The sequence below is a fragment of the Canis lupus genome, chromosome 26, assembly GCF_011100685.1.
Source record: "Canis lupus familiaris isolate Mischka breed German Shepherd chromosome 26, alternate assembly UU_Cfam_GSD_1.0, whole genome shotgun sequence".
NCBI lineage: Eukaryota > Metazoa > Chordata > Mammalia > Carnivora > Canidae > Canis > Canis lupus.
The window spans coordinates 19,885,339-19,909,906 of record NC_049247.1 but is presented as its reverse complement, the minus strand read 5'-3'; the positions used below and the strand labels follow the sequence as shown (position 1 = coordinate 19,909,906).

General features: G+C 44.0%; 1 protein-coding gene and 1 long non-coding RNA gene across 9 annotated transcripts in view; one reads left to right on the top strand and one right to left on the bottom strand.

Annotated features, from left to right (window-relative positions):
- Positions 1-24,568, bottom strand: part of GRK3 (G protein-coupled receptor kinase 3) — a 132,332-nt gene that overhangs the window by 12,234 nt on the left and 95,530 nt on the right. For 5 of the 7 annotated variants that reach the window (XR_005379327.1, XM_038575484.1, XM_038575485.1 and 2 more), the window contains exons 12-19: positions 23,118-23,212; positions 18,967-19,074; positions 12,422-12,488; positions 11,578-11,678; positions 8,650-8,716; positions 7,561-7,656; positions 4,121-4,283; positions 1,704-1,840 (exon numbers count right to left, since the gene is read on the bottom strand). Coding sequence is in view for 5 of the 7 variants with exons in the window: in XM_038575484.1 (XP_038431412.1) it covers positions 1,704-1,840; positions 4,121-4,283; positions 7,561-7,656; positions 8,650-8,716; positions 11,578-11,678; positions 12,422-12,488; positions 18,967-19,074; positions 23,118-23,212 (834 nt within the window). In the remaining 2 variants the exon portion in view is untranslated. Of the gene's footprint in view, positions 1-1,703; positions 1,841-4,120; positions 4,284-7,560; positions 7,657-8,649; positions 8,717-11,577; positions 11,679-12,421; positions 12,489-18,966; positions 19,075-23,117; positions 23,213-24,568 lie in introns of those variants that run through there. The other 2 variants (XR_005379328.1, XM_038575486.1) reach the window with 2 other exon arrangements.
- Positions 11,186-18,811, top strand: LOC119866197. Of its 2 annotated transcripts, none has more exons than XR_005379329.1 (3): positions 11,186-11,764; positions 15,563-15,949; positions 17,318-18,810. It is a non-coding gene; the product is annotated as an uncharacterized LOC119866197 (long non-coding RNA). The 2 variants fall into 2 exon arrangements; XR_005379330.1 differs by having other exon boundaries at positions 11,194-11,764; positions 15,563-15,660; positions 17,318-18,811.

Below are 24,568 nucleotides of genomic sequence, written 5' to 3'. Positions count from 1 at the left end.
AACTGTGTGGGTCCCCTTCTACAGGGACTTTTTTTCCCCATAAAGACAGTACGCTTCCATACAGTTCCATTCTGTAAATGTATTTTCTTTTCTTTGTGATTTTTTTAATAATACTCTTTTCTCTAGCTTATTCTATGGTAAGAATATAGTATATAAGTCATGTAACATGCAAATTATGTGTTAACGTGCTGCTTATGTTATCAGTCAGCCTTCTGGTCAACAGCAGGCTATCAAGTAGTTAAGGTTTTGGGAGAGTCAAAAGTTACACATGTGTTTTTGACTGTGTGAGGGGCCAAGACCCTTGACCCCCGTGTTATTTAAGGATCAACTGTAAATGTGTAATATGCCCAGGGCCACTTATTATCAGGAAATACATTATATAATAATAATACATATGAATTATAATTTGGGTGCTGAGTTTATACATTTGTAAAATACGATCTATATTATATAATATTATGTATTATATAATACTTACCAGCACCTGAGTTACAACTCAAGAGCCCCCCTCAAAGAAACTTATTAATAGCAATTCACAGCCTAGATGTATTAGTTTGAGAAAGTGACTTCTATGGCACTAATAATGGTGAGAAGTCTTGTTTATCTGAAAGGAATGTGCCGTGCAGTAGCAATCACTCATAATTAAATATCAGCTTTACCAATGGGGATTTATTATTTTTATTTATTTATTTGAGAAAGAAAGAGAGCATGTGGTTGGAGGAAAAAGCAGAGGGGATAGGAGAGGGACAAGCCGACTCTGCAGAGCATGGAGGCCAAAGCGAGGCTCAATTTCAGGAGCCCTGAGATCATGACCTGAGCCAAAACCAAGACTCAGATGCTTAACCAACTGAGCCACCCAAGGTGCCTCTTTACCAATGAGGATTTAAAAACACATTCTAAAGTCAGAAAAAACAAGATTAGAGCTTACTACTTTCTACATTTCTCACCACCCAACAACTGACAGGCAATATTCTGACAAATCCAAGACTTGACTGTGTTTTGACATTTGGAACCACCATCGCCCTGCTTCCTTGGCCCCAGATGACCAGCCATTCCCTCCCCAAGAACAGAAGCATACCTTTTTCTTGGTTTGCTACCTCTAGATAAGCCCCCCGCTCCTCACACAGTAGACGCTTAATAAATGCCGCCTGTCTTGTGTAAAGGACCTGAGGGGGGAGAGGTATCTTCCTGCCTATGGTATGGAAGTCACACTTTTCCAACAAAGCAGAGACCAAAGAAGTGTGGCTTGGCAACCTCACCTCTGTGCCCAGAGTCATGGCTTACATCACTTAGTTGATTTGAGCCTGACGAGGGGAGGCCACATGAGGGAAGACTGAGCACAGGTGGACCTACAACCACCTAGCCATATTGTAGATGTCAGATCTTCTCTGAGCTCTGGATTGAAGCACCTCTGTCTGACTCCAAAGTCCTGGATTTTTTTCCCCCTCTTTTGATCTCCTTGACTTTCTCTGGACTTCTTCAAACCTGTTTTGACCTCACATCCTATTCTGAGATGTTACAGAATCCTTCCTTGGCTCTACGTTTAAAAGTTGAAGTTTGGATACCAAAATCTCATATGCACAAGTTAAAATAGATACCCACAGCTTAGCGGGATACTTTAGAGGCCATGCCTGCAATCTGAAAGAGCCATGTGACATCGAGTATGCTGGAAGTCCATGCTGGTAAGGCCATTTTCAACTTACCCGGGACTCTCCCTCTCCTCTCCATTCAAGTCTGTTTGGAAAGAGGTAAAAATACCGACGCTGCCACTGAGTCAGAAATGGGTTCCCTAGCTTCAGCATGTACCCGTGCATGATACAGTCCTTTCCCAGAGCGTAATCTGAGGAATATAATATAACCACGAATTAAGTGGGCTCGGACACAGGTTGTCTACATTATTCTCTGGAACAAACAAGAAAGAATTACACACTCTTTGGAATCATCAAGTTTTTATGAACGGAACACGTCACGCAAACCACTATTTCTGTTTTGAGACACAGGTGACCTGGGGATCGGAAGAGGTCTCTTCGGCTCTGCTAACATACTGAATGGCTGTTTCTCAACATTCTGATACATTTGTGATGGTCCCTTAACACACATAGAGAGCAGAGCTTTGTTCCCAAACTATTTTTTCAGTATGTGTAATAACAGGAATTGGAGAGTAGAGAGAAATCTCGTTCAAACAATGCTCAATGTATCCGTGTCTTTATGTGGGACTGGGGTTCTCCTCTCAATCCTATAAATAATAGTAAGGGGCTTATCAAGCAGCCAAGGTAACACAAGGCTCAAAACTGTTTATTCCTTCAGTTATAGTTATGCCTCAAATATATGGTTAGGTAGATAGACCGAGCTAATTTGCACTCATGTTGAGTCCTGATCATATTGTTAAAGTGAAGTGCTATCTCTCCTTTTTCTCTTTTTAAAGGTAATTTGAAGTGGCTGGCTTTGTTTTCTTTAAAGGCTTTGGATATCATGCTAAAATCATTCATTCACTCCTTCCCTCATTCAGCTATTAAGGGAATGTCTATTGCTGGACATGTTCTGGGCACTCTGGATTCATCAGTGCTATATGACCAGAGACAGAACTCCTGCCCTCAGAAAGCTAACGTTCTATTAGGAGACCCAGACGATAAATAGATCAGCAATACCTACACTGTGCCACATACAGGAGGGCAAAGAACCAAGGAGAGGGGGGACGAGGTGATCAGGTAGGCTCCTTGGAGTTGTCATTTTAATGGGAAAGTGTTTGCATGGCTAAAGAATATGGAAGACAGATGCCTTGCAGGTTTGCTTCAGAGACCTAAGCTTAGGCTGTACTGTTCTATAAGATGACTCCTGAGATCTTCAACCAACATCCACAGATGCCCAAATCAATCACTTGTATATGAAGATAAATTCATTAATTTGCTAGGTGCTCTAATTGAGGCGCTAATTAAAAGGATAACCTCAACAAGGTCATTAAGGTATACCTATTTTTTTCTGGGTCCAATTTGTCAAGATTCTAGTGACATCATGGCCCTCCCCAGAGCAAATTACTACTGAGGTAATTTCCCATAAAATTTGCTATGGTCAACAGTCCAGAGTGATATCAATGGACGTGCTCTCTAAGGAACAGCTTAGAAATGAAGCTCCTCTCCCTGCTGAGTGGAGGTGAGCACAATTATGGGGCCGTGCCGCTCCCTTGGGGTACTCAGGCAGCTTTTATATAAGGAAGAATCCATTTGAGCTCAGGCACACGTTTCTGAGCAGGTGAAAAATGCTACCAGGAACTGATCAACATGACCAATGAGCCTGCATCAAACTGCCCCCATTCAAGCAACTTATTAACATAATGAATTTGTTTCTGGACAGTCTCTCTTATTATATAACGCTAACCTCAAAAAGTCTTTGCCTAGAAGTAAAGCAAATGACATCATGGTCATTAACCACAATACATTTAAATATCCCAGATTCATAAAATCTTACAAAAATTGAGAGCGACAACATCTGGTGAATCAAGCATGGCGGACTAGTTTAATACTTGATGTTATGTACTCCGCTTTGGAAATCCCAACAGGGCACTCAAATATCGTAAATAAAAATGCAGCTTCGCAATTCTTTAATGCTGGTTGTAAAATAAATGTAATTATATTGATTTATAGCTCTTGACAAGGGACATGCATGCTGAGTCCCTCCCCAAAGCCATTTATGACATGCTTCGCTGGTCCCAGTGAAAAATGAAAATGCAGGCCCCCTTTCAAAAATGATTAAGAACATCAAGACAGTAACAGCAGAGCGTTCAAGCCAGTGCAGTATCCCAGGAGGTGGCCCAGGTCACACGTCCACGAAGCCAGGCCTACTCCTGGCACTGTAATATTCAGTCCTCACTGGCCAAAAAACTCTAAATGCTCCATGATCGGAGGACACACTGACACGTTACTGCTGACCACCTTCATTTATATGTTGACTGAGGACTTTGAAATATTACACTGAGCTTTTCTAAGCCACACAAAACTATTTATGGTGTTCCCCCTGCCACCCCTGGAAAGTACTTTATGACCCATATACTTTCTCAGCTTTGCAAGAATTTTTTAAAAATTCATCGCACTGAAAATATTTTGAGACATGCTGGCTATTTTACCTTCTTCGTGTCCAAGTTGCTTATTTTTAGCTCTCTTTCTGGCCTCGATTTTATCCGTGTCTGCATTTACGGCTTCATAAACTGTTTCTGCTACTTCCTGCTGCCAGCGCTCGGAGATCACCAAGGGGAAATTCTTGTAGAGATCTTGGTCGCAATCAAGAAGCTTATTATTTTAAGAGATCAAGATAGTTATGATTTAACATACTTAGCAAGGCCACAGATTCAGAAGTATCCTAACTGTACATGGGAAGATCACCGGACCACAGTACAAAATCCTTTAGAGACAGCTCATTAGTTGTTTTAAGTGTCTGTTAATGATATTAAGCAACCCAGACCCACCATTGTTCTCACTGTTCTTACCTTCAGCCCGGGGGCTGCTAAGATTCAGCCGTTCCCTTACACCATCTTCATTACATTTTTGCCAAAGAAAAACTAATATGTACAGGGTTTTATTTGAAGTACGAAAAGATCCAACAACAAAACAGAATCTCAATGATGGCGAGGTAATTCTATTTGCAAAAGTAGGAAGTTAAAGTGCTGTAGTTTTAGAAACAATTAAAAGGGAAAAGGTAGGTGGGAGGGGGTGGTTTCTAAACACCCTCAATTCATCTGAAAAGTGAGATGAGCAGAGGGGAGAGGAAGCTGAATTTTCCATTCATTCCACAAACCTTCCAACTTTTCACAAACCTAGTGTAACAACTCCATCAAGTAAGTGTGTAAGCATGGAGCTCGGGAGGCATGTGGAGTTCACTGGGAGTTAAGGCAACTTTGCCTTTAAGAGGCACTGGAATAAAAATTACACTTAATGATAGCATTTTTCCTCCAAACTATTACTCAAAAGTCTTCATTCTTCCCCCTGAGCTTAGAGGCCACACTCCGAAAATAAGCAAAGAAAATGATTTTATGCCTCTGAGCTACAGTTCCGTGGCAGAAAGGTTAGTGATCTGACTGAAAGAAAGGAACACATTTGTCAATCAAAAGCACAGATCTCTTTATAAACTTGATTTACTTGCTACTTTGCCTGAGAAAGAAGTACTGGATAGATTATCGTTAATAGGCAAGTTATTTACAAGAAAAAGAGCTTGAAGAGGCACTTGCCCCCAAGACTTTAGCAAATCAATGAAACACAGAGGGTTCTCCGGCTGCCCTTAGGGTCCTCTTACAAGCATATGTTGATTTTAGGGTCCTTTGGTTCACAGAACCTTCCTTTCCTTTTCCATTTCCAGGCTGAGGCCAGAGCTGAAATCCTCAGTGGCTCAGAGCATGAATGCTGGAGGCTGTGCCCACTCACGAGAGAGAGAGAGAGAGAGAGAGAGAGAGAGAGAGAGAGAGAGATGAGGTGCTAGTGCACCAGGGTGGAGGGACACCCTGTGATCAGGGCCACAGGAACGGATTCTGAAAGCATCTGCCAAAAGTAAAAACACACTCCTTTCCAAAGTAGTTGCTCAGAAAGGGCCAAGTCTGCTTTGTATACAAACTTCTGCTTCCTAGAATTTCAGGGAGCCTTGACTTTCAGGACTCAGCATAAATTGTTAAAAATGAATAAAGCAAAGAAGAAAATGTATACTTATCTTGTTTCTGTTCCTGTTTTTTAAAGAAGAGTATATTATTGGCTGCTTTTTTAAAGATAAAGAATTGGTTTCTTAAGACCCAGACCCTCTAACTGGACCAGGCTGTCCCAGGCTCATTTCCGGCTGGATCCCTGGCCACACGCCCCTTCTCATTCTGAGCACACTCATCCTTAGCTCTTGGTCACAGAGAATGGAAACCACAATGACGGAACCTCCTAACTGAAGCATGGACTACAGGCCAGGAGGCTTAAGGAGGCTCTCTCCTCTACCTCAGAGAAATCGGCCTCACAACCCATCACAGGTGACAGAACCAAGGCGTGGGAGGTGACCTGAATGGCCCAAAGTCACTCAGCTAATGAGAGCAGATCTGAGCTCAGTCTGTCCAACTCCAGAGCCCTGATTATGGTCTACAAAATTTAAAGTTTGAGAATCTCTTTATAATCTCAAAAATATCTGTGGGCTCCACATCACAGTTGTTTTATCTAACACCCTTCCGTGGATGGTAGTACATCTGATGACAACTCTACTGTGAAAACAGTAATCCTTTTATCTGACTTTGTAAATGACCTTTCTCCACCGCATGGCTGTACAGTGGTACTCACATGCTGGACCCGTGCTGTCCATCTAGGCTGCAGACCAGGTCTGGTGGTGATGCACATATCTGGGCCCTGGGCATGCTGCCGTCCCCCCAACGGTGGGAGCCACTGCCCCAGACCACACCTCCACTTCCCCTTGGCCTAAGCTCTTCTTCCTGGGAAGCTGGTCCTGGGGGTACCCCAATTGACCCTTCCTCCCTGATGCTGCCTGTTCCAACCAGCTGCCACTCCTCGTGTCCTGATGCACCTGGCCTCCCTCCTCCCCTGCCGCGTGCCTACCACTTCTGTCCCCATGCCCTGTTGGTTCCAGTCCTTCGTGTCCCTAGCTACAGCTCCTCATAGGTGTGTGTGCTTAGAGTGCTGCAGTCTTCTGGAGGGGGAGCTGCTTGTAGGAAAAATGAGGGGGGTTCACACAACCAGGGTATAAGGAGGCAGCTAAGAAGGGAGGGGAGGTCCTGGGGGAAGCTGAGAAGGTGGGGGCAGACATGAGCCTGACATGTAGTGATACACTCTGACTTAGCAGCCTGAGGAGGATGATTTTCCCTCATGACTCACCGTCTGTAATTATGCCTTGTCTACTGGGACACATAATGATATGAACAAAAGTTTGAAAAATGCAGAGGATTATACAAAAAAAACACAGTGATTATTTTACTTTTGATTGACAAATGCAAAATGACTCACGCTGTTTGCTCTTTCCTTCCTAACAGAGAGATCTGAATACTTAAAAGGATTAAGATGGCTGGCTCTTTGGCACAAGGCAAAGTGTGTCTGCTATCACACGGTTGTTTTTCTCTGCTTTATATACGTTTGCATTCTATTTCATTTTTATTTTATTTTATTTTTTTAAGATTTTATTTATTTATTCATGAGAGACACAGAGAGAGAGAGAGAGGGGAAGAGACACAGGCAGAGGGAGAAGCAGGCTCCATGCAGGGAGCCTGATGAGGGACCTGATCCCAAGTCTCCAGGATCACACCCTGGGCTGAAGGCAGGCGCTAAACCGCTGAGCCACCCAGGCTGCCCTGCGTTCTATTTCAATCGCAAATATATCCAAATCCATAAGAAACTGACCACTTACCAGTTTATCAAACATAAAATGATTAGTCCACATAGTTTCATAGTTTCTAATTTAGGTCCTTGACTTCTACCTGCTTCAAATATGTTAGGTGTTCAGTGGTGAGTGACATTCCACAAGCAGGCCAATGCTAAGACAATCATTCAGTTTGACTGAGTAAAAAATCTCCCCACCCTCCAAAACACCCTTATGTACCTTGATGCCCTTGGTATCCTCTTCATCAAATGAGCCAATGTCAAAGGCGTCAGCAGCATTGACTTCTCCTCGGGGAGGAATCAAAGGTGGAGGGTACTAGAAGATCCAAAGAAGCCTGGTTCAGTTATTGGATCACCTCACCGCTTGTGCCAGCCTACCACTCTATAGCAAGAGCACTGTGCAAGACACTGATGTGTTGCACTCTGTGAGCACTCCAGTCGAGCTGGTACACGGCACAATACATATTTCACAGACAAGCTTGTGCATGGAACAGCCCTAAAAGAAGACCCTATATTTTAGAGAAAGTTAAGGGGCAAAAAGAAAGATTCACATCCAAAGTCTTAAAGCATTATTGAATATGATGAAGTCTCCAGACTGCACATCCTGCCAGCTCAACTTTAGGAAGACACTACCTCTCAGACAACACAGCACCACAACTACCTGTGGGAGCCTTAAAGTGCAGGGAGGGCAGGAGGGGTGCTCTACACTCCTAAGTGTCCAAAGGCCGACACCAATGGAGCTGCAGATCGCTCTCTCAGTCCCATCAGGCGGGACTAATACAGCTTCATTCCTTGACAGTTGGAGATCATGCAAAAATGAACCCACAGCTGATCGTGTTTTTAAAGACTTTAGTTTGGGGGTGTTTTCCTGTACCAATGGGAATATAAAAATATCCTAAAAGAAAGGATTCTGTTGATATCCAGTCATATTGATCCTTAAGTTGTGGGGTGTGGGCTTGGAAGTGTATGTAGATTTGTGACACATGCTTCTTCTATATTTTTATAAAGGTCTATATGAAAATACACTCTGACTGAGATAGGAAGTCAAAAAAGTGAGCGAAAGCTAAAAACATCTCAGTTATATGGACATTTGAATTAGATAACAACTCCACTTCAGTATTTATTAATGTATACTGCAGGTAGTTTGAAACTGTTAACTAGGGAAACCGACCTCAGCCTGGAGGGAGTCAGTGGTAAGGCACCCCTAGAAGGCAGCACACGGTCAGGAGCGCCCCGGGGGCAGGGTTCGAGGCTCTGGGGGATGGACCCAGGAAGTGGGGACCCAGGCCACCCAGTGCCCCCAGAGTACCTTCTGTAAGTAGACATGCTGCCAGTCGATTCCTTTGAAAAAGATGTGTTCCTTTACTTCTTGTGCCCTGTGGAAGAGGCACAAAGGTGGTAAGGGTGCATTTGCAAACCTAAGAAATATTTTCCAAAAGCTGTCTCCTGGTAAAAACACAGAGGAATGACCATTTTCAGTTCTTTAAGTAAACAAGTAAAATATGCTTCTTTCTTTTCTTTTTTTTTTTTTTAATATGCTTCTTTCAAAGCAACACAGGAAACACTGGATGTCTTGAAATACTGTATGCAGAAGCTAGGACTATTATTCCATATGGTAATTTATCAGGGATGTGTATTCCAGTTTGAGAGAACCAGGGAGTTGTCACAGATATATAGACACATAGAATTCTGTCGCCATGAGAACAAATTCAAGCAAGAATTAGAGATCTCCACATCGAGGAGATTTACAGCAAATGTCGATGAGGCATGTTAGATCAAACAATAGGCATATGAAGCCCCAAATGTGAATTTAGAAGCAAACTAGAAATCTAGGAACACAGTGCATGGCAAACCTCCTTATTAATTGAAGAAAAAGTTTTCCCAAAGATCACCCTTAAAGTTCAATTTATGCAGAAGAGAAGGGCCTGTATATACCATGAAGAAAGCCTGCACAGGGAAAATGCAGTCCCCATGCCCGCCAGAGATTCTCCCACAGGCCTGCCCAGGGTTCCCCCAGCCCTGTCCCCTGCAGTAGAGCCCCAAGGGCTGGTTCTCGGCCCCCTTCCTCGGCTATCACTCTTTGGGTGACCTCACCTTGCCATGACTAAGTGCCTTGTACCTGCGAACAGCTCCCAGCTCTGTGTCCCAAGTGCCGACCTTGTCCTGCACACCAGGAGACCCACCCACCCAGCACCTACTTGGTATCTCCACTCGACTGGGCAAGAGGTCCATAGAACTCCTGACTTACTCCCACATTTTGTTGTCTAAGGCTGAAGAGCCAGATCACCCCCGATACCCACTCTCTCTACACTCTACAGCCTACCCCATGGCAAGTCCTGGGGCTTCTTCTTACTGCCTCCAATCCTCATGGAGATCCAACCCTGAGTGGGGGCCGCGGGGTCTTCGATCATGAAGGGGATGCTGAATGTCCTGCCACTGCTACCATCATCCAGGTCCCCAACCTGCTCCCTGAATGGCCCTAACTGCCCCCTGCCCCAGCCTGCACTCCAGCCACACAGCCTGCAGCTCCACCTGACCCACGCCGCACTCACATCATTTTTTCAAACCATCTTCCTTCACCCCTGCCCAGGACTCTCCAGAGGCTTCCTTGTACTTACAGTGAAGTCTGGAGACACAGCCTATAGGACCTGCCTAGAGAGCTCACTGCCTCTCTGTCTGGCTCCTGACCTCCCTCTCCTGGCCCTCCAGCCTTCCTGCTCTTCTGCATCATGGAAGCTTGACTGACCCTCAAAGCCCTACCCTCACCAACCCTTCTGCCTGGGGTCCCTTCCTACCCCCCTCCCAAAGCTGGCGGCTCAAGGACAACAATGCTTTATTTATCTCATTCACGCTCTTCTGTCTGAGGTCATCTTTTCATCATTACTTATTTCATCATTTCTATAATATCATTCACTCCTGGCCCCATAACAAGCTCCAAGAAGGCAGGGCTGTGGCTACCTTGTGGACTGCCTCAGCCCCAGCACTTAGGATGGTGGCTGGCACTCAGAGGGTGCTCAGTAAGTGTTTACTGAATGAATGAATGAATTCAAGTCAAAGGGTGTCCCCTTGTGTTTTGCATTTATTCCTTTCCAACAACCACTAAAATGATGGAAGAGGAACAGAGACATAAATGCATCACAAAGAGGGATGGGGAGCCATCAGCAGGCAGGATGCAGGAGGCATGTGGATGCAGGAGCAGTGACCGAGGGCAGGAAGTGGCAGAGCTATTGCCCGGGGCCAGAGGGGGTGGGATAGGGGGTGGGGGAGCCACAGGCTGAGGACAGGCTGAACTCTGTATGTGGAACCCTTCACACACACACGGATGTATACACACGCGCATGCACACACAAACACCATACTTTCTTCCTCCAAATCCAATTCCAAAACGCCTGCAGCTAGGTGTTTATTCTAATGGAGTGAGGGGAACCTCTGAAAGGTTCTATTTTGGAAAAATTAAGCCTGCTAAAGATTTTAAAAAGCAATTGGAGGGATTAGAGACTTAAGCCAACAGAATGTAGAACAGAATCAAAGTGAAGATACAGAGAATACATGAGGAGAGACACATTGACGACCATTCTAGAAATCCCTACAGGCACCTAAAAAGAGTTCTACGAGCTAACCAAGGAAATAGAGGAGAGGGGATGTCAAATAAATAAAAAAAAAAGTATTCCCCAAGCTGAAGAAAATGAACCTCCGCAGTACAAGGAACTGCCAGTGCCTGACAGAAGGAGTGATAACTCAGCTCCATGACCAACTTTATTACATACAATAAAGCAGTATCTTCAAAGTTCTGGGGGAGAATCATTATCGATTTAGAATTCTATATCCAGCCAAAATATCAGTCAAGTTTGAGGACCACAGGAAGGCATTCTAGCAGCTAGAAAGCATGTGTAAAACAGCAGCTGGCTGGTTATGCATGAGAGAAAACATGTAAGACCCAAGATCAGGATATTGAACTGCCATAACTACAAGCATAATTAGTAAAACTTCCCCAAAAGAACTGAGAAATATCAGGATTCATTTCCACCATCAACATGATTGATTATTAAAGTTAAAAAGTTAGCGACTCCTTCAATGTCTTAATTATGAAACACAAAGGACAGCATACATATTTTCCATTAGCTTTTTCCCCCCATCAGATCAAAATGGGAGATTTTCAGGGGCTAGGAATGATCTGTGATGTACTGAAACGGTTATGTGTTCCGGGTGACAAGACTCAAGAGCTAAAACAGCCTACCCGCCCCCATGGCAGCCGAGTCGCTTGCTGGCGTCTCTCTGGAGCAGGCCTTCTAGGAGGGACCGCAGTTCCGGGGAGAAGGCCTCTGGGAGTTCCACATTCTGGGGGAGAAAAGAACATGATTTCAAAGATGCACTCCTGGAGAGAGGGCCCTGACGCCCAAGCAGACCTAAAGGCCATCTCTTAGGTAAGGACAGTGTTAAAATTAAAAACTGCAGATTCAACATGAATTAATATTCACTCTAAGGAAATATGAAACTGTACTAGTCACTTTCTTTTTTTCTTTTAAGTAATGGCTATGCCCAACATGGGGCTTGAACTCATGACCCTGAGATCAAGAGTTGGACGCTCCACTAACTGAGCCAGCCAGGTGCCGCAGATTACTAGTCATTTTCAATGTCAATCAACAGGCTGGGACCAGGTCAGGAGAAAAAGGGCTCCCTGTTCTTCTGTGCCTCCGCAATTTTTTCTTTTCTTTGATCTCCTTATTTTGGTTTTTGATTTTCTGGATCTTTATCTTACTGACAGGTGGCAAACCTTAATTTCTGCCTCAGCATCTATTTTCACTAAGTTTTCCAGTTAGGAATTTTAGGAACTGTATCTCCACTCATTTGTTTTAAGAAAGCAAATTTTTACACCAGTTGTGATGGAATGAGACATGAAAATTAAGATACAAATAAGGATAGAGATTTTAAGAGGAAGCCTAGCTGGCTAAATCGGTGGAGCAGGTGACTCTAGATTTTAGGGTTATGGGTTCAAGTTCCACATTGTGGGTAGAGATTACTAAAAAAATAAAAGAAAATAAAATCTTGAAAAAAAACAACAGAGTTTTTAATCTCCTTACCACGGTGAGGGTCATTCGGTCTATCTCATGCTTGTCTTTGGTTTTGTGTTGTCTGAAAGGGCTGTGCCTATGGAAATGAACAATATGCTATGACAATGTGGTATCAGTTCACTTAGTGCACGTCCCTGACTCATGTCTGGGTAGCATCCTGGATTCTGTCACTGTTCATCCAAAACCACAGAAATATATAAACCATACCCATTCACCATTTCCAGAGAAAAACTGGTCTTGGGGTACATTAGGGTCTGAAGGGGGGATGGGGGCTTGTGCTCGCTTGAACTGTCTGATCCTCACATCAATGAAATCATGGTACTAAAATATGCTTCAGCAAATATATTCCCACTGATATTTTAAAATATCCTTAAAAAGAAAATAAGCAGCCGACCGGTAGTCATGAAAATGAAGGTCGGTTATATAACTTTTTGTCACTTTTAGTGTTTTGAGATAAAAAATTTCACACAATTTTATTTTATTTTAAGAAAAATAGTATTAGTCCCTCAAATAACCCAAAGAACCACAGTCCAACCAAAACACAACCAAGATGAACAGGCCTCCCCCACTGGAAACCAGTAACGATGCAGTACCTTCCCTTAATGATAACAGATACAAACGAACCCTGTGCCCCTGAGGCCCTCCACAGTTCTGAGAGCTGCCTTTCTTTTTTTTTTTTCTAAGATTTTATTTATTTGTTTATGAGAGATAGAGAGAGAGACAGACAGACACACACACACACACACAGGCAGAGGTAGAAGCAGGCTCCATGCAGGAAGCCCGACATGGGACTTGATCCCGGGTCTTCAGGATCGCGCCCTGGGCTGAAGGTGGCGCTAAACCGCTGAGCCACCCAGGCTGCCCCTGAGAGCTGCCTTGTGTTTTACTTATGGAGAGCCCCAAATTCAGAAGTCAGCAGACTTAAGTTTGAGGTTTTTTTTTTTGTTTTTTGTTTTTTTTTTTTTAAGTTTGAGGTTTTGACGGGGGTGTTTACTGGCTGCGGGCCAGTCACGGAAATGGTTAGTCTTCATTTCTTCATCTGTTGATGGGCATAAGGCCACGCACTTCACAGAAATAGCAAAGGTAACCAACAGACAACGCGTATGCTAGAAGCAGTCACGATATGGCAATATACGGGAGTATCTGGTCCAGCAATCATTGACGAAATTAAGAAAGATGAATCTTGACTTTACAAAATGAATGTCTGCTTGACAAACTGAAAAACAAACTATCCTTACTCTTTATCCTGCTATTAAAACCCTGGAGAAGCTGGCTTTTAAAGGAGATCTTCTCAAAAGAGACTAGTAAACATGTAAATTATGAACTCCTGGTCTTACTTTTTTACTTGAAAATTAAAGAAGGGAGAACTATATATATGTGTATCTATATATACATATATATGATTGAGTTTTCTTAAAGCATGACATGCTTACAAAATTATGAATCTTACAGATTTATTTCTGAGGCGTACATAACATCATCAGAGGCAAGATACTCTATAAAATATCTGAAAGTTACTCTATAAAATGAGTTGGAGTACTGATGTGATTTAGAAAAAAGAGCTCATCCTTGCACTACATAACTGCTACCACTCTGACCATTACTTCACCAAATTAGTGAAGTAATGCACTGAATCATCTCTTAGAAGGGATTATTACATTTCAGAGCCTTTATTCTCTTAAATATTTTAATGTTCATTTTGTACAAGAGAGGGCACTCTAATGCTTTATTTTCCTTCTTACCATGCAATGAAATAGAGTAATTTCCATCTCTTGGAAGCAATACTTTGAAAAATAAAATCTAAAACAAGGTGAATGAGTGCCAAGCAAACATGCACTAATCTTTAAGCTAGATTTTGACTGGAAATGTTTCCCCTACTTGTTTCTAAAAAGAAATATGTAAAATTACTGCATTTAAAAAGCAAATCGGGTATAACAACAAATGGTATGCTGTTATTTATAAGATATAATCATTTAAAAAACCATCACTTGTATCCTCCTCTTGTGTGAAAGACACAGAGATATTGACATGTTCATGGTGGAAGAGCAAAAGAATATTAGCTTATTAAATCTTATTAAAACTGTAGTCTCTTCCAGACACGGCTGTCTCCACCCCACACAAGGTCCTGAACGCATAAAAAGGGATTGTGAGCAGATGTCCTCGCAGAGGGGCAAATCCTGCTGGTTTGACTCCTGTGGGCAGTACTGGGGACCCCAGTCCTGCTCTCGACCCCCCGAGTATTGGCCTGGGCCTGCCACCGGAAGGAAAGCACTGTGCCCTGACCCTTGCAGAGAAGGACTGCTGTGTTCTGACAGAAATGCTCTGTGCTAAATTTAAAAAGTCTTTCATGAGACCAGAGGGAGGCTTGCAAGGGGGAGTGGAGTTAAGTCGGTGGTGCCAAAAACATTTCCAGCACATGAACCCTGTCACTACCCAGCCCGCTTTACAAACACGGCTATTCCACATCCGACTCAATAGGAAAACAGTCGGAAATGCTTTTCAGCGATGCAGCTCCGGGCCATGGCGCTGAGAAAGTTTGCTCTTTCAAGTTTGAAATCTTGATGCACATCTGTTTCCAATGTAGTCTTGATTATTCTTTGTGAACCAAACCAAAGATTCTGTTTCTATTTTGGCAAATGTTAAAGAGACCCTACGATAGTAATAATCTCTGCTTGGAGGGAGGCACGTGGTGCTCGCAGATCCTGTGTGGCTGCAGCTGCTCCCTGATGCAGCCACTTTAAATAGGAGCCAGTTTCAGGCCTGCCAACAGCTTGCAGGGCGGGCCCACTTCTCCCCACAACGCATGCACCACTCTGGCTGCATCGCCTAGCCCCGCCACGGGAAGAGAACTCACATGTGCCATGGTCAGTTGTGGCTTTCGAGTTACAGACCGAGTGGGAGCACCGCAAATTCCCTCCAAGCAAGTTGGCAAAGCATTCAAGATGGGAGAAATGATGGGAAAACACACACACGCACACACACAGTGAGTTCAAAAGCAATACATTTGTAAGTAAGGGTGATTCAAAGCTCTTACATCAACATTTAATTTTAGAACACCAAAAAGATGACATGTTACATCAAATACGAGTTGAACTCAAGCCAGTAACTGCCAAAATATTTATAAACATTCCCTTTTTTCTCTCCCCACAGGAATAAACTTGGTAACCTCGGGCAGAGCTAAGCTGTTCCCGGATCACCACCCAGGCTCTCTCCCTGCATCTGACACCTTCAGGGACAGACCATCAGAGGTGACAAGTTTAGGATCAAAGCTACCGTCACAACAATTCTTTTCCTTATCAGACATCTGAAATCTAGATTGAGGATCATGGCAGCAATCCCATACATTTGCAACATGGACACTTCTTCAATACCCTGTCCCATCCCTGTGAATCCAGGGATGCAGAACATGATCTCAAGCCTGAACAGCTTGCTCACATCCAGATTCCTTTTCCTCGTGCCTCTGTGGTGTTCTTCTAGGGTGTCAAGGCAAAGTGAGGGGTGCAGACAAGCATTTCAGCAGAGGCACTGCTGGTCCATGTAAGAAGCAAATGACTATAGAAAGGAGAAGCAAAAAAAATCTGTTGGTGACCACCTGTTCAGCCTCACTGCACCACTGTGGGAAGGAAGGAAGAGACGTGCTCGAGAGCAGACTTTGTCATCCTCGGCACTGTTGACCTTTTGGGCAAGGCAATGCTTTGTTGGGGCATAGGGCCCGTCCTATGCATCATAAGATGTTTAGCAGCATCCCTCACCTTCACCCACCAGACGTCAGAAGTAGCCCTTCCCAAAGTTGTGACAACCGAAAGTGTTTCCAGGCATTACCAAGCAGCACCCCTTAGCTTCCTAGCTTCCATATCCAAGCACCCATCAGAAAAAACAGCAACTGCCACTCCCACCGATCAGCGTAGCAACACCATTGTGCCTCCTGCCTCCATTCAGGTCCCAGGCCCACGGGTCCTGGCGTAAAAGCCCCCACTCTACCATATGGCGTTCTAGGCTCTCCCATCTTGACCCAGTCTCCTCAATATTCTCCCCTCAGCATGCCCACCCCTCTTGACAAACAGTGACCTGACCCACCCATGTCACCACTGGGGAAAGGCAAGCCACCCCATGTTGTCTGCTCCCTGTAGAAAACATGTTCACTTTGCTCCAGAGTCTTGGAATTGCCAGCCCCTTCCAGGCCCCCTTCACAGAGCATCCCATGTGGAATCAGCCCTGCTCTCCCAGCTTAGCCCTGGGGCCCTTTTGTGTACCCCCCACCCCCTAACCCGGGGACACTGCAGCCTGCCTTGCCCATATGTGTGGACATCTCTACTCTCCTGCAAGCTCCTTAAAGATGGGATGTGGCATCCTACCTTCCTCCCACCCCATCCCCTCTCTCTCTCCCCAGAGCATGAAGCATAGTCTCCTACATATTGCAGGTGCTCAATCAAGTTTCCTCTAAACCATTTAAGTCAAACAACCGTCTCTTTGCCTTCTGGTTTCAGTACCCTCTCCTCTCCTGTGAATGGCTTCTGAACAAGCGACGCAGAGAATGGCATAAGACCATAAATCTTAATGGGGAAGATCCATTTAGTCCCATCTCTTACACAGCAGAAGGATTCTTTGCACGCCAGGCTCAAAAGGTGGTCCCCAGACAGTGACAGGGACCTCGCTACCTGTGAGGCACAACATTCCTTTAAATTCTTGTGTCAAACTGAAATCTTTCCCCTCCTTAAAATGCCTGCTCTTGAAAGCACTCCAGCATGAACAGAACCCCTTCATGAAGATGGATCCTCAGCCAGCCAGAAGCCAATAGTTAGGACTCCCCTAATCCTTGTACCCAGCTCTTCCAACCTTTCCATATCAGCCATGGTTTCTAGATCTTTCACCATTTTCCTCTCATCCCATTCATCCCACCCTCAGGAACACCCTCTGGATGTCTTCCTGTGGCCAAGACTCTTCTTGACAGGAGCTGCAGTGAACACAGTGCTTCCACTGAGCTCCATCAAGGACCTCATGAAGAATAAATACCTCCCAATTCAGTACTCCGAATCTGACATGTGGCCAGATATAACGGGATTTACTTTAATAGCCGCAAATCACACTGCTGGCATATTGTTCATAAATATTCAGATCTTTTAAAAACAATGTCAGGCCAGATCATCCCCAGTTTCTATGTGTGGACATTATTATAAACAGACTAGTATCAAACAAAGAAAAGACATGAATCAAGCCCTAAATACATGGCTTTGCAAGTTTCTCTGTGACATTTTACTATTGATTTTTCAATCCTGACTTGATGTATTCAACAGTTTTGCTGTTGCGTGGAATTTTATGGTCTCAAAATCCCGGGAGTATGGATTCAGTACCTCCAACCCCATCGCCCGGGGTCTACTTCCGTGCATTCACCACACATACAGAGACTCCACCAGGTGGAAGGACGTCTCATGTGGGAAGTGGTTTTCTCTGGCCTGTCTTGCAAAACTCTCTAATTAGGTCAGCAAGTCTGATGATGTGGATTAGGGCCATCCAGGCTCCACAAATAGAGTAATTCAATTAAGGACCAACAGGACCTGACTCTGGGGGCAGTAACATGATTTTGGTTCCCAAGTGAAAACAGTGAACAGAGAACAACTAGATTATCAGGGTCCTGGGGATGCATCAAGGGTGCTGGGAACCTAATTTGGGGCGAAACAAGTAATCCAGCCCCTTTGCCGAATGTACTAATTATGGTAAGAAGATGTGGCAGTGCTCAACGAGGCTTCCCAGTGGAAACGTGAAAAGCTTAGCAAATGACCAGACCTGTGTTCACAGCAGAAATATGAGAGGGAGAGTCTTGACCAGGAAATTTTAAAATAAAGTACTTTTTGTATCTTTGTGGATGAAAATGACCAAAAACATTTATTGAAACTTCAGATTTCCATTCTGGTTGGCTGAAAATTTCTAAAAATTAATGGAAGTATTTAACATAATCGTTGTGCTCAATATGAGGACATTATTTTTGACAGTGCCTTCCCTAACCCTTCTGCTCTACTTCTCCATTTCTAGTAGTTGAGAACTAACACCAATTAATTAAAAACACAAAATTATACCCAGTTTCATTTTGTGTTTTACAGAAAGCAAATTAGCTTTGGCATGCTCCCGCATACCTGCACACTTTTATAATCAGTTCATTTCGGGTCTTGGGCCTTTCTTGTCACCCTCAAAACACTGAATGTTGGCGAGACAATCATGAGTAAATGACTCCTAACAACAACAACAACAAAAATCATCCTACCTTCTTCAATTATGCACATTTTAAAATAACACTTATGCCTCCAAAAAAGGCTTATCAATGGGACTTCAAAGCAGTGTTATTTTAGATTTAAATGTGTTGACATTCCTATAAGGTATGGAACAAACCTTTTGCCTAACCGTTCATGGGAGTGAAGCACTCGCTTTGATAGGGCAGAAAGAACTCTGGTCATTGTCTAGATTAGCATGGTGGTAAGGCTTAACAACGTCTAACTAGCCTGGACTCTGATCAGAGGACATGCTGTGGCGACAGTACGGGAAGGATGCATTTCACTCACCCTCGCAGAAGCTTGAAAAGCATGCAACCCAGGGAGAACCAGTCGGCACTGCTGTCATACGCTGCCCCCTTCTGCAGCACCTCGGGAGCCATGTACCCATGGGTGCCACTAGAGAGAAGAAAGTGTACATGCGGTTATCAGAGCATGCCTACTGTATAACACATTAACAGCTCAGCCCAGAGGTCCAGACATCATTTGTTGAATTGCAGCCACTATAAACAAGGGGGAGGGCACAATGGGGATTCCACACAACATGATTCATGGAACACCCAATGAGAAGACAACCTTTTCTGTCTTAATTAGTATAGGAATGAGTAGAAACAAATTATAGTACAAGATAAATATGAAAAAATTCAGGCTCCAGTCTCAGAAGGGAAATCTGAACCATGTTAGTCTTTTTGCACGACAGCTAATGAAGAGGTCTCCTGCCTGTTCCAGAGCTAATGAGGACTTAGCAAGGGTTGCGGTAGGGTGGGGTTGGGGAGGGGAAGGTAAGCAGGCACCTACAGGTGGTGCCATGGACCTGAAGGGATGGGGACACCCCTCCTGTGTGGCACCACCCTCCGTGCTAGGACCTGAGCTGGTACATGCTAAGGGTAGGGGCTACTCACACAGTCTGCATGGCAGAGACAGACCCCAAAGGAGTGGGTAAGACATGAGGGTGCAAGCCAATAGGTACAAAAGATTGAGAAATTCTCTGTCAAATTTTGAGGGCTGCCGACAGGTCAAATAACTGCTAAGCAAACATGAGGTCGGTTTTCAGGAAGTTGAGAACAAGATTTGGAAGGACAACCATTTGATCTTGATTTGCACTACTCTGTATCTCTGAACCCCCTCCCATTGTTCCATTCCCCACTCTTCCTTAAGGGTCTGAGCGTGCACCATTTCACGTAAAGAGCGAGAGGCAGCTCATAGGGGGCTTTCAAAAACACAGCCCGAAAAAATTCCTACAAAGGCTATACTCGCCAAAGTGTCCACCCTCACTGATCTTCCTTGACGAGGTGGGTGATAAGAGGACACCTGTATCATGCAGGGTTGCCATGTGGATTACACATTTGTAATGGATTTAGAATGGTGCTGGCACAGAAGAAATCTATGTCTCTAGTCTTATTTTATTACAATCACACTTAGGTTATGCGCACTGAGAATCTGTTCAGAAAAGTGATTCTGGATCACTCATTAATCTTTCCTGATCCAGGCTCAGCATTGGGCCCAGTGCTGTTTAAAGAGTCCTAACTTTGGAAAACTGCTCTGAAGCAGTGAAAATGGGTGCTGCCCCATCAAGGAAGGTCCAGCAACCTGGATAAGTTCCACTGTCTGGAATCCTAAGTCTGACAGCGTAAGGCCATCCAGCCATGCTGTGAGGGCACTGGAGATTTCTATGAGGGGCATCTGAATCAGTCTCTACGAAGGGTTAATTTCTGTGTTGCCCAGAAAGACCTTTGTGGTGACCTTAAAGCCTATGATTCTCAGAATCAAAACCCAATTCTGGAATGGAAAGTACTGCAAGGATAAACACAGGAGGCTAATGCAGGCCAGCTCTCTAAGCTGACATGGGACACAATCAGAGCCAAATACCGTACCACATACCATGTGGCTTTCTGATTCTGACTGCATGGCAGCTATTGGTGCTCCCTGACATTTCTCACTGACCATCTGAACTACTCTGAATCCTGAAAGAACACTTGGGAGGTTTTGAGGCACTGTGACATGAGACATAGCTTTGTGTTCTTAGATAAAATTAAGCTGAAACTCTAATCAGGCACTGTGTAAACTGTTCAATCCTCCAAGTCTTTCTTTGCTTTCTCTGGGCTACCGCACAGTTAACTTCTAGTTTATGGTAATTCATGAGGCACTAAATGGACTCACTAGAGGGATGAAGTGGGAGCCCAAACTGGGAACCCCAACCACAGCACTACTTGTAGATGGATTGGCTAAATGAAGTCCATAGATCACATCTGTAGCTTTGAGAAGACTTCAGAAACCAAGTCCAGGGTGAAATTCTGGCCAAACATCTTCAATGGGTATGAAGTGGACCATTTCATAGTGTCAGGCAGTTCACCCATGTAGGTGTAAGGAGCCCAAGCTCTGGAGTCAGAGGTGGAGTTTAATTCTAGTCCTATAACGGGCCAGGTCTGTCACCCTGTTCAAGTTACTTGATTTCTCTGGCCTTCAGTGTCCATGCCATAAAGTAGATTATTCTACCTGCAATGCTTGGTGTTTCTGTAAAGATAAGAGCATATTCAAAGCAGCTGGCCCTGCATGCCTGGGATGGTGGATGTTCAGCTGGTGACACAGTGAGCGCGGTGGCTGCTGGCACCACTGCCACCCACACACCAGTCACTCCCTACATGGCCAGTCCTAGGGGGTCCCCGCAGTACTGCCTGCACTTGGCACCCAGCCAATGTTACATAAAAGCTTGTTGCATTCATCAGTGGACTTGACCCTCCCAACAGTTGGATAAAATAAATGCCACTGTCATCTCCTCTTTAGAGAGAGGGAAGAAAGGAGGCATAGAGCTTGGAGGAGGATTCAAACCCAGATGTGCTGACTCGAAAGCCTCTGTTCTTGGGCCAGGAGATGCACTGTTAGAATAGTGGCCTCACTATCATCACGTAAACATAGAAACCAACCTTCTCAATCCTACCCCTTTCTACAGCTACTGTTTGAATCCTGAGAACAGCCCAGCCTGCCTCTCAGAGCTGACAGGTGAATTACAGTAAGAAGTGGGTGCAGCTCTGTAAGGAAATAAATAACCTCAACACTGAAAGTTAATTCCTTTGCAAGACTAACTCTTCTGAGGCTCTTGGATTCCCCTTCAGTTATGGCTACACTAAACTGAAGAAATTAGCATACCAAATAGCTACTGCATTAAAAATTCAAACAACCCTCTTAAAACTGCCTGATGAACTTACTGAGAGAAGCTTATGCAACCACAGGTTCTGGCCTAATAATTGTAAAGTGCTGGCAAAATGCTAATGCTATTATCGCTGGACCCCAGATTCTGCAGGAAGAGAGAAACTTGTTTACAGACTCAGTGCTATTCACCATTCACATTTGATTGAGGCTTTAAAAGGCAACTCTGATTTAATGTAGCCCCTCATCAGGTATTGTAATGCAGAACCACCTTATTTCATCAACCAGAAAGAAGGGTCTAGGGTTTATTTTCTGCATGGATGCGTAAAGTGAGACCCTTGGGAGTTTCTTCAAGCCCATTCTATACAGTGATGAAAGCTAGCTCAATATGGACAATAAAATGTAATTTTAAAGGACTTCTGTGCTGAGAATGATACATTTACAAAGAAAAGGAATAAAGCAACATTCATCTGCTTTTCTACGAACTGCATACACGTCCATGTTTTCCACCCAGATAAACTGATGCCTAAGGATCATAAACGAAAACCGGTGTGCATTCCCTTCTGCTTCTGCAGAGGCCTGGGATGGCAGTGTCCATCCCTAGAGGGGAGCGTGCAGAGGGGTCAGGTGCTGGCTGGGGGCTGTGGGGCCGGGGGGCTCCCTCCATATGGTCTGTCGGAGGACTGATGTAATTAATGCTCAAGTCTAACGTGGCCTGCAAACAGATGATTTGTGTTTTTAATTAAAAAAAAAAAGGTTCCTAATTTTCCTTCAGGGAGAAAAAAAAACCATTCTGAAAATGAAGGAGAAAGCAGATGGGGAGAGAGAGAGAGAGAGGGAAGCCTGACCTCTGGGCCTCCCAGAAGAGTCACATGCAGATGCCTCTGCACCTTCCCGGGCACATGGGCTTCCCTTTATCCTCAGGACACCTTGCAGGGATTTATTATTGCTTCTACTTTCTAGTGGAGAAGACTGAGGGCCAAGCAGATAAAATGACTGACTAGGGTCACACAGGTGGCATGGTCTTGGGTCTGGGGTCCCTCTCTCCACCACAGACACTCCGCCCCCGTGGTCACGCTGTGGGTCCATCCATCCATGCTCCCTGAAGACAAAGGAGGCACATCTTGCTTATCTTCTCTCCCAAAACCAGGGATATGGGGCCTGGTTGATATTGATAATCACCTTTGGCAAGAAAAAGCTGGGCGAACAAGTGACCAGATTGGGGTCTACGCCAGTCAACGCATCATGGTAGAGAAACAACAGGGAACAGTGAACAGAGCTGCTGTGCTACTCACACGCTTGCATGTGGCTTCTTTTTGGAAAAGTCACAGGCCAGACCGAGATCGGATATCCTGACGTGTCCATGTTCATCCAAGAGGATATTTGCAGGCTGAGGAGAAAGACAAGATGATCTTCGGGAGTCCCAAAATTGTTACAGGGCTTTGGGAATTTCTACAACTATAGGCACGTGCTATCTTATCATTTTATCCAAACACTAATTCCACACTGTCACATCCAAGTATGATACTGACAGGAACGCATTTCATGTTTAAATCCCACAGAAAAATGGCAATGCATACACAAAGGAGTCTACTCATGAGATAATGAGACACAGGGAGAGAGCTTGCAGGGGGACGACCAAAGTTCATCAGTTAAAAAATATTTCCTCCCCGCCCCCTCCTAACCCTGCGGAGAACTGAGGCCCAGCCAGAGCAGGGCGCCTCTCCACAAAGGGAGTGAGTCCACATGGCTTCTGTGAACCACAAAGGCCTCAGGGAATGAGCCCATGAGGCACATGGCAGAAAGTAGTCACAAGAAGGTACCAACACAGACCTAAGAAATCAGAACAACAACAAAAAAAGAAATCAGAACATTCCACAGTGGGGCACCAATCCCAATGAACAGCATCTCTGCTTCCGAACATCAGTCAGTACACAGGACCTGACCAAATGACCCAGTATGACTCTGACTAAAATGTATCTATTGAGATTAGATTTAGTCGGTATAATCAGGGAAACGAAGCTCCTCTCCCTAATATACATCGAATTACAGTCATCTTAATATTTTTCTGCTAGAAATCAACAATTGTTTTGCTTGAAATAAAAATAAATGGCATGCTATTATAAAACTGAAGCATGAATAATCATGAGTGACTAGAATTCAGTTTGAATAGAAATTAAATAATACCACTGCCTACTAAATAGCTTAGAAAACAAAAAAAAAATACAGCATAAAGATAATTAGAGACCGGTTATAGATCTAAATTAAAATGTATTACAATAGCGCTTCATGGGCCTTCAGCATGTATTTTATTCTTCTGCAAAACTCACAGGAGGAAACAAAATATCATGTGCCAACCAGTGTCTAATTAATTCTAATTCAATGAAAATACATTTTTTTTCCTTCTTCATGCTCAGATGAAAACTACGGAGATAATTCTGTAACCTTGCAGAAAGCTTTAAATTTTACAAAGTGTTTTGTGACAAAGTAAGAGTCTCAAAAATAAAATATAATATTTTAGATTCTTGGAAGGTAACCTTAAAAAGCTAAGACAGCTAATCAAAACATAGCAGCAGCTCCTGAGAAAAAGGAGCATAATCTGTGCATTTCAGTAGTTACACTGGATTCATTCAAGAAGGAATCTGAAAAAGAAGGCAAACACATCCTCCCAGAGTGTTTTTACCCTGCTGGGAAACTCTCTCTCTGATCATTTTTCTCCTTATTACTATCTGTAACACATTTATGT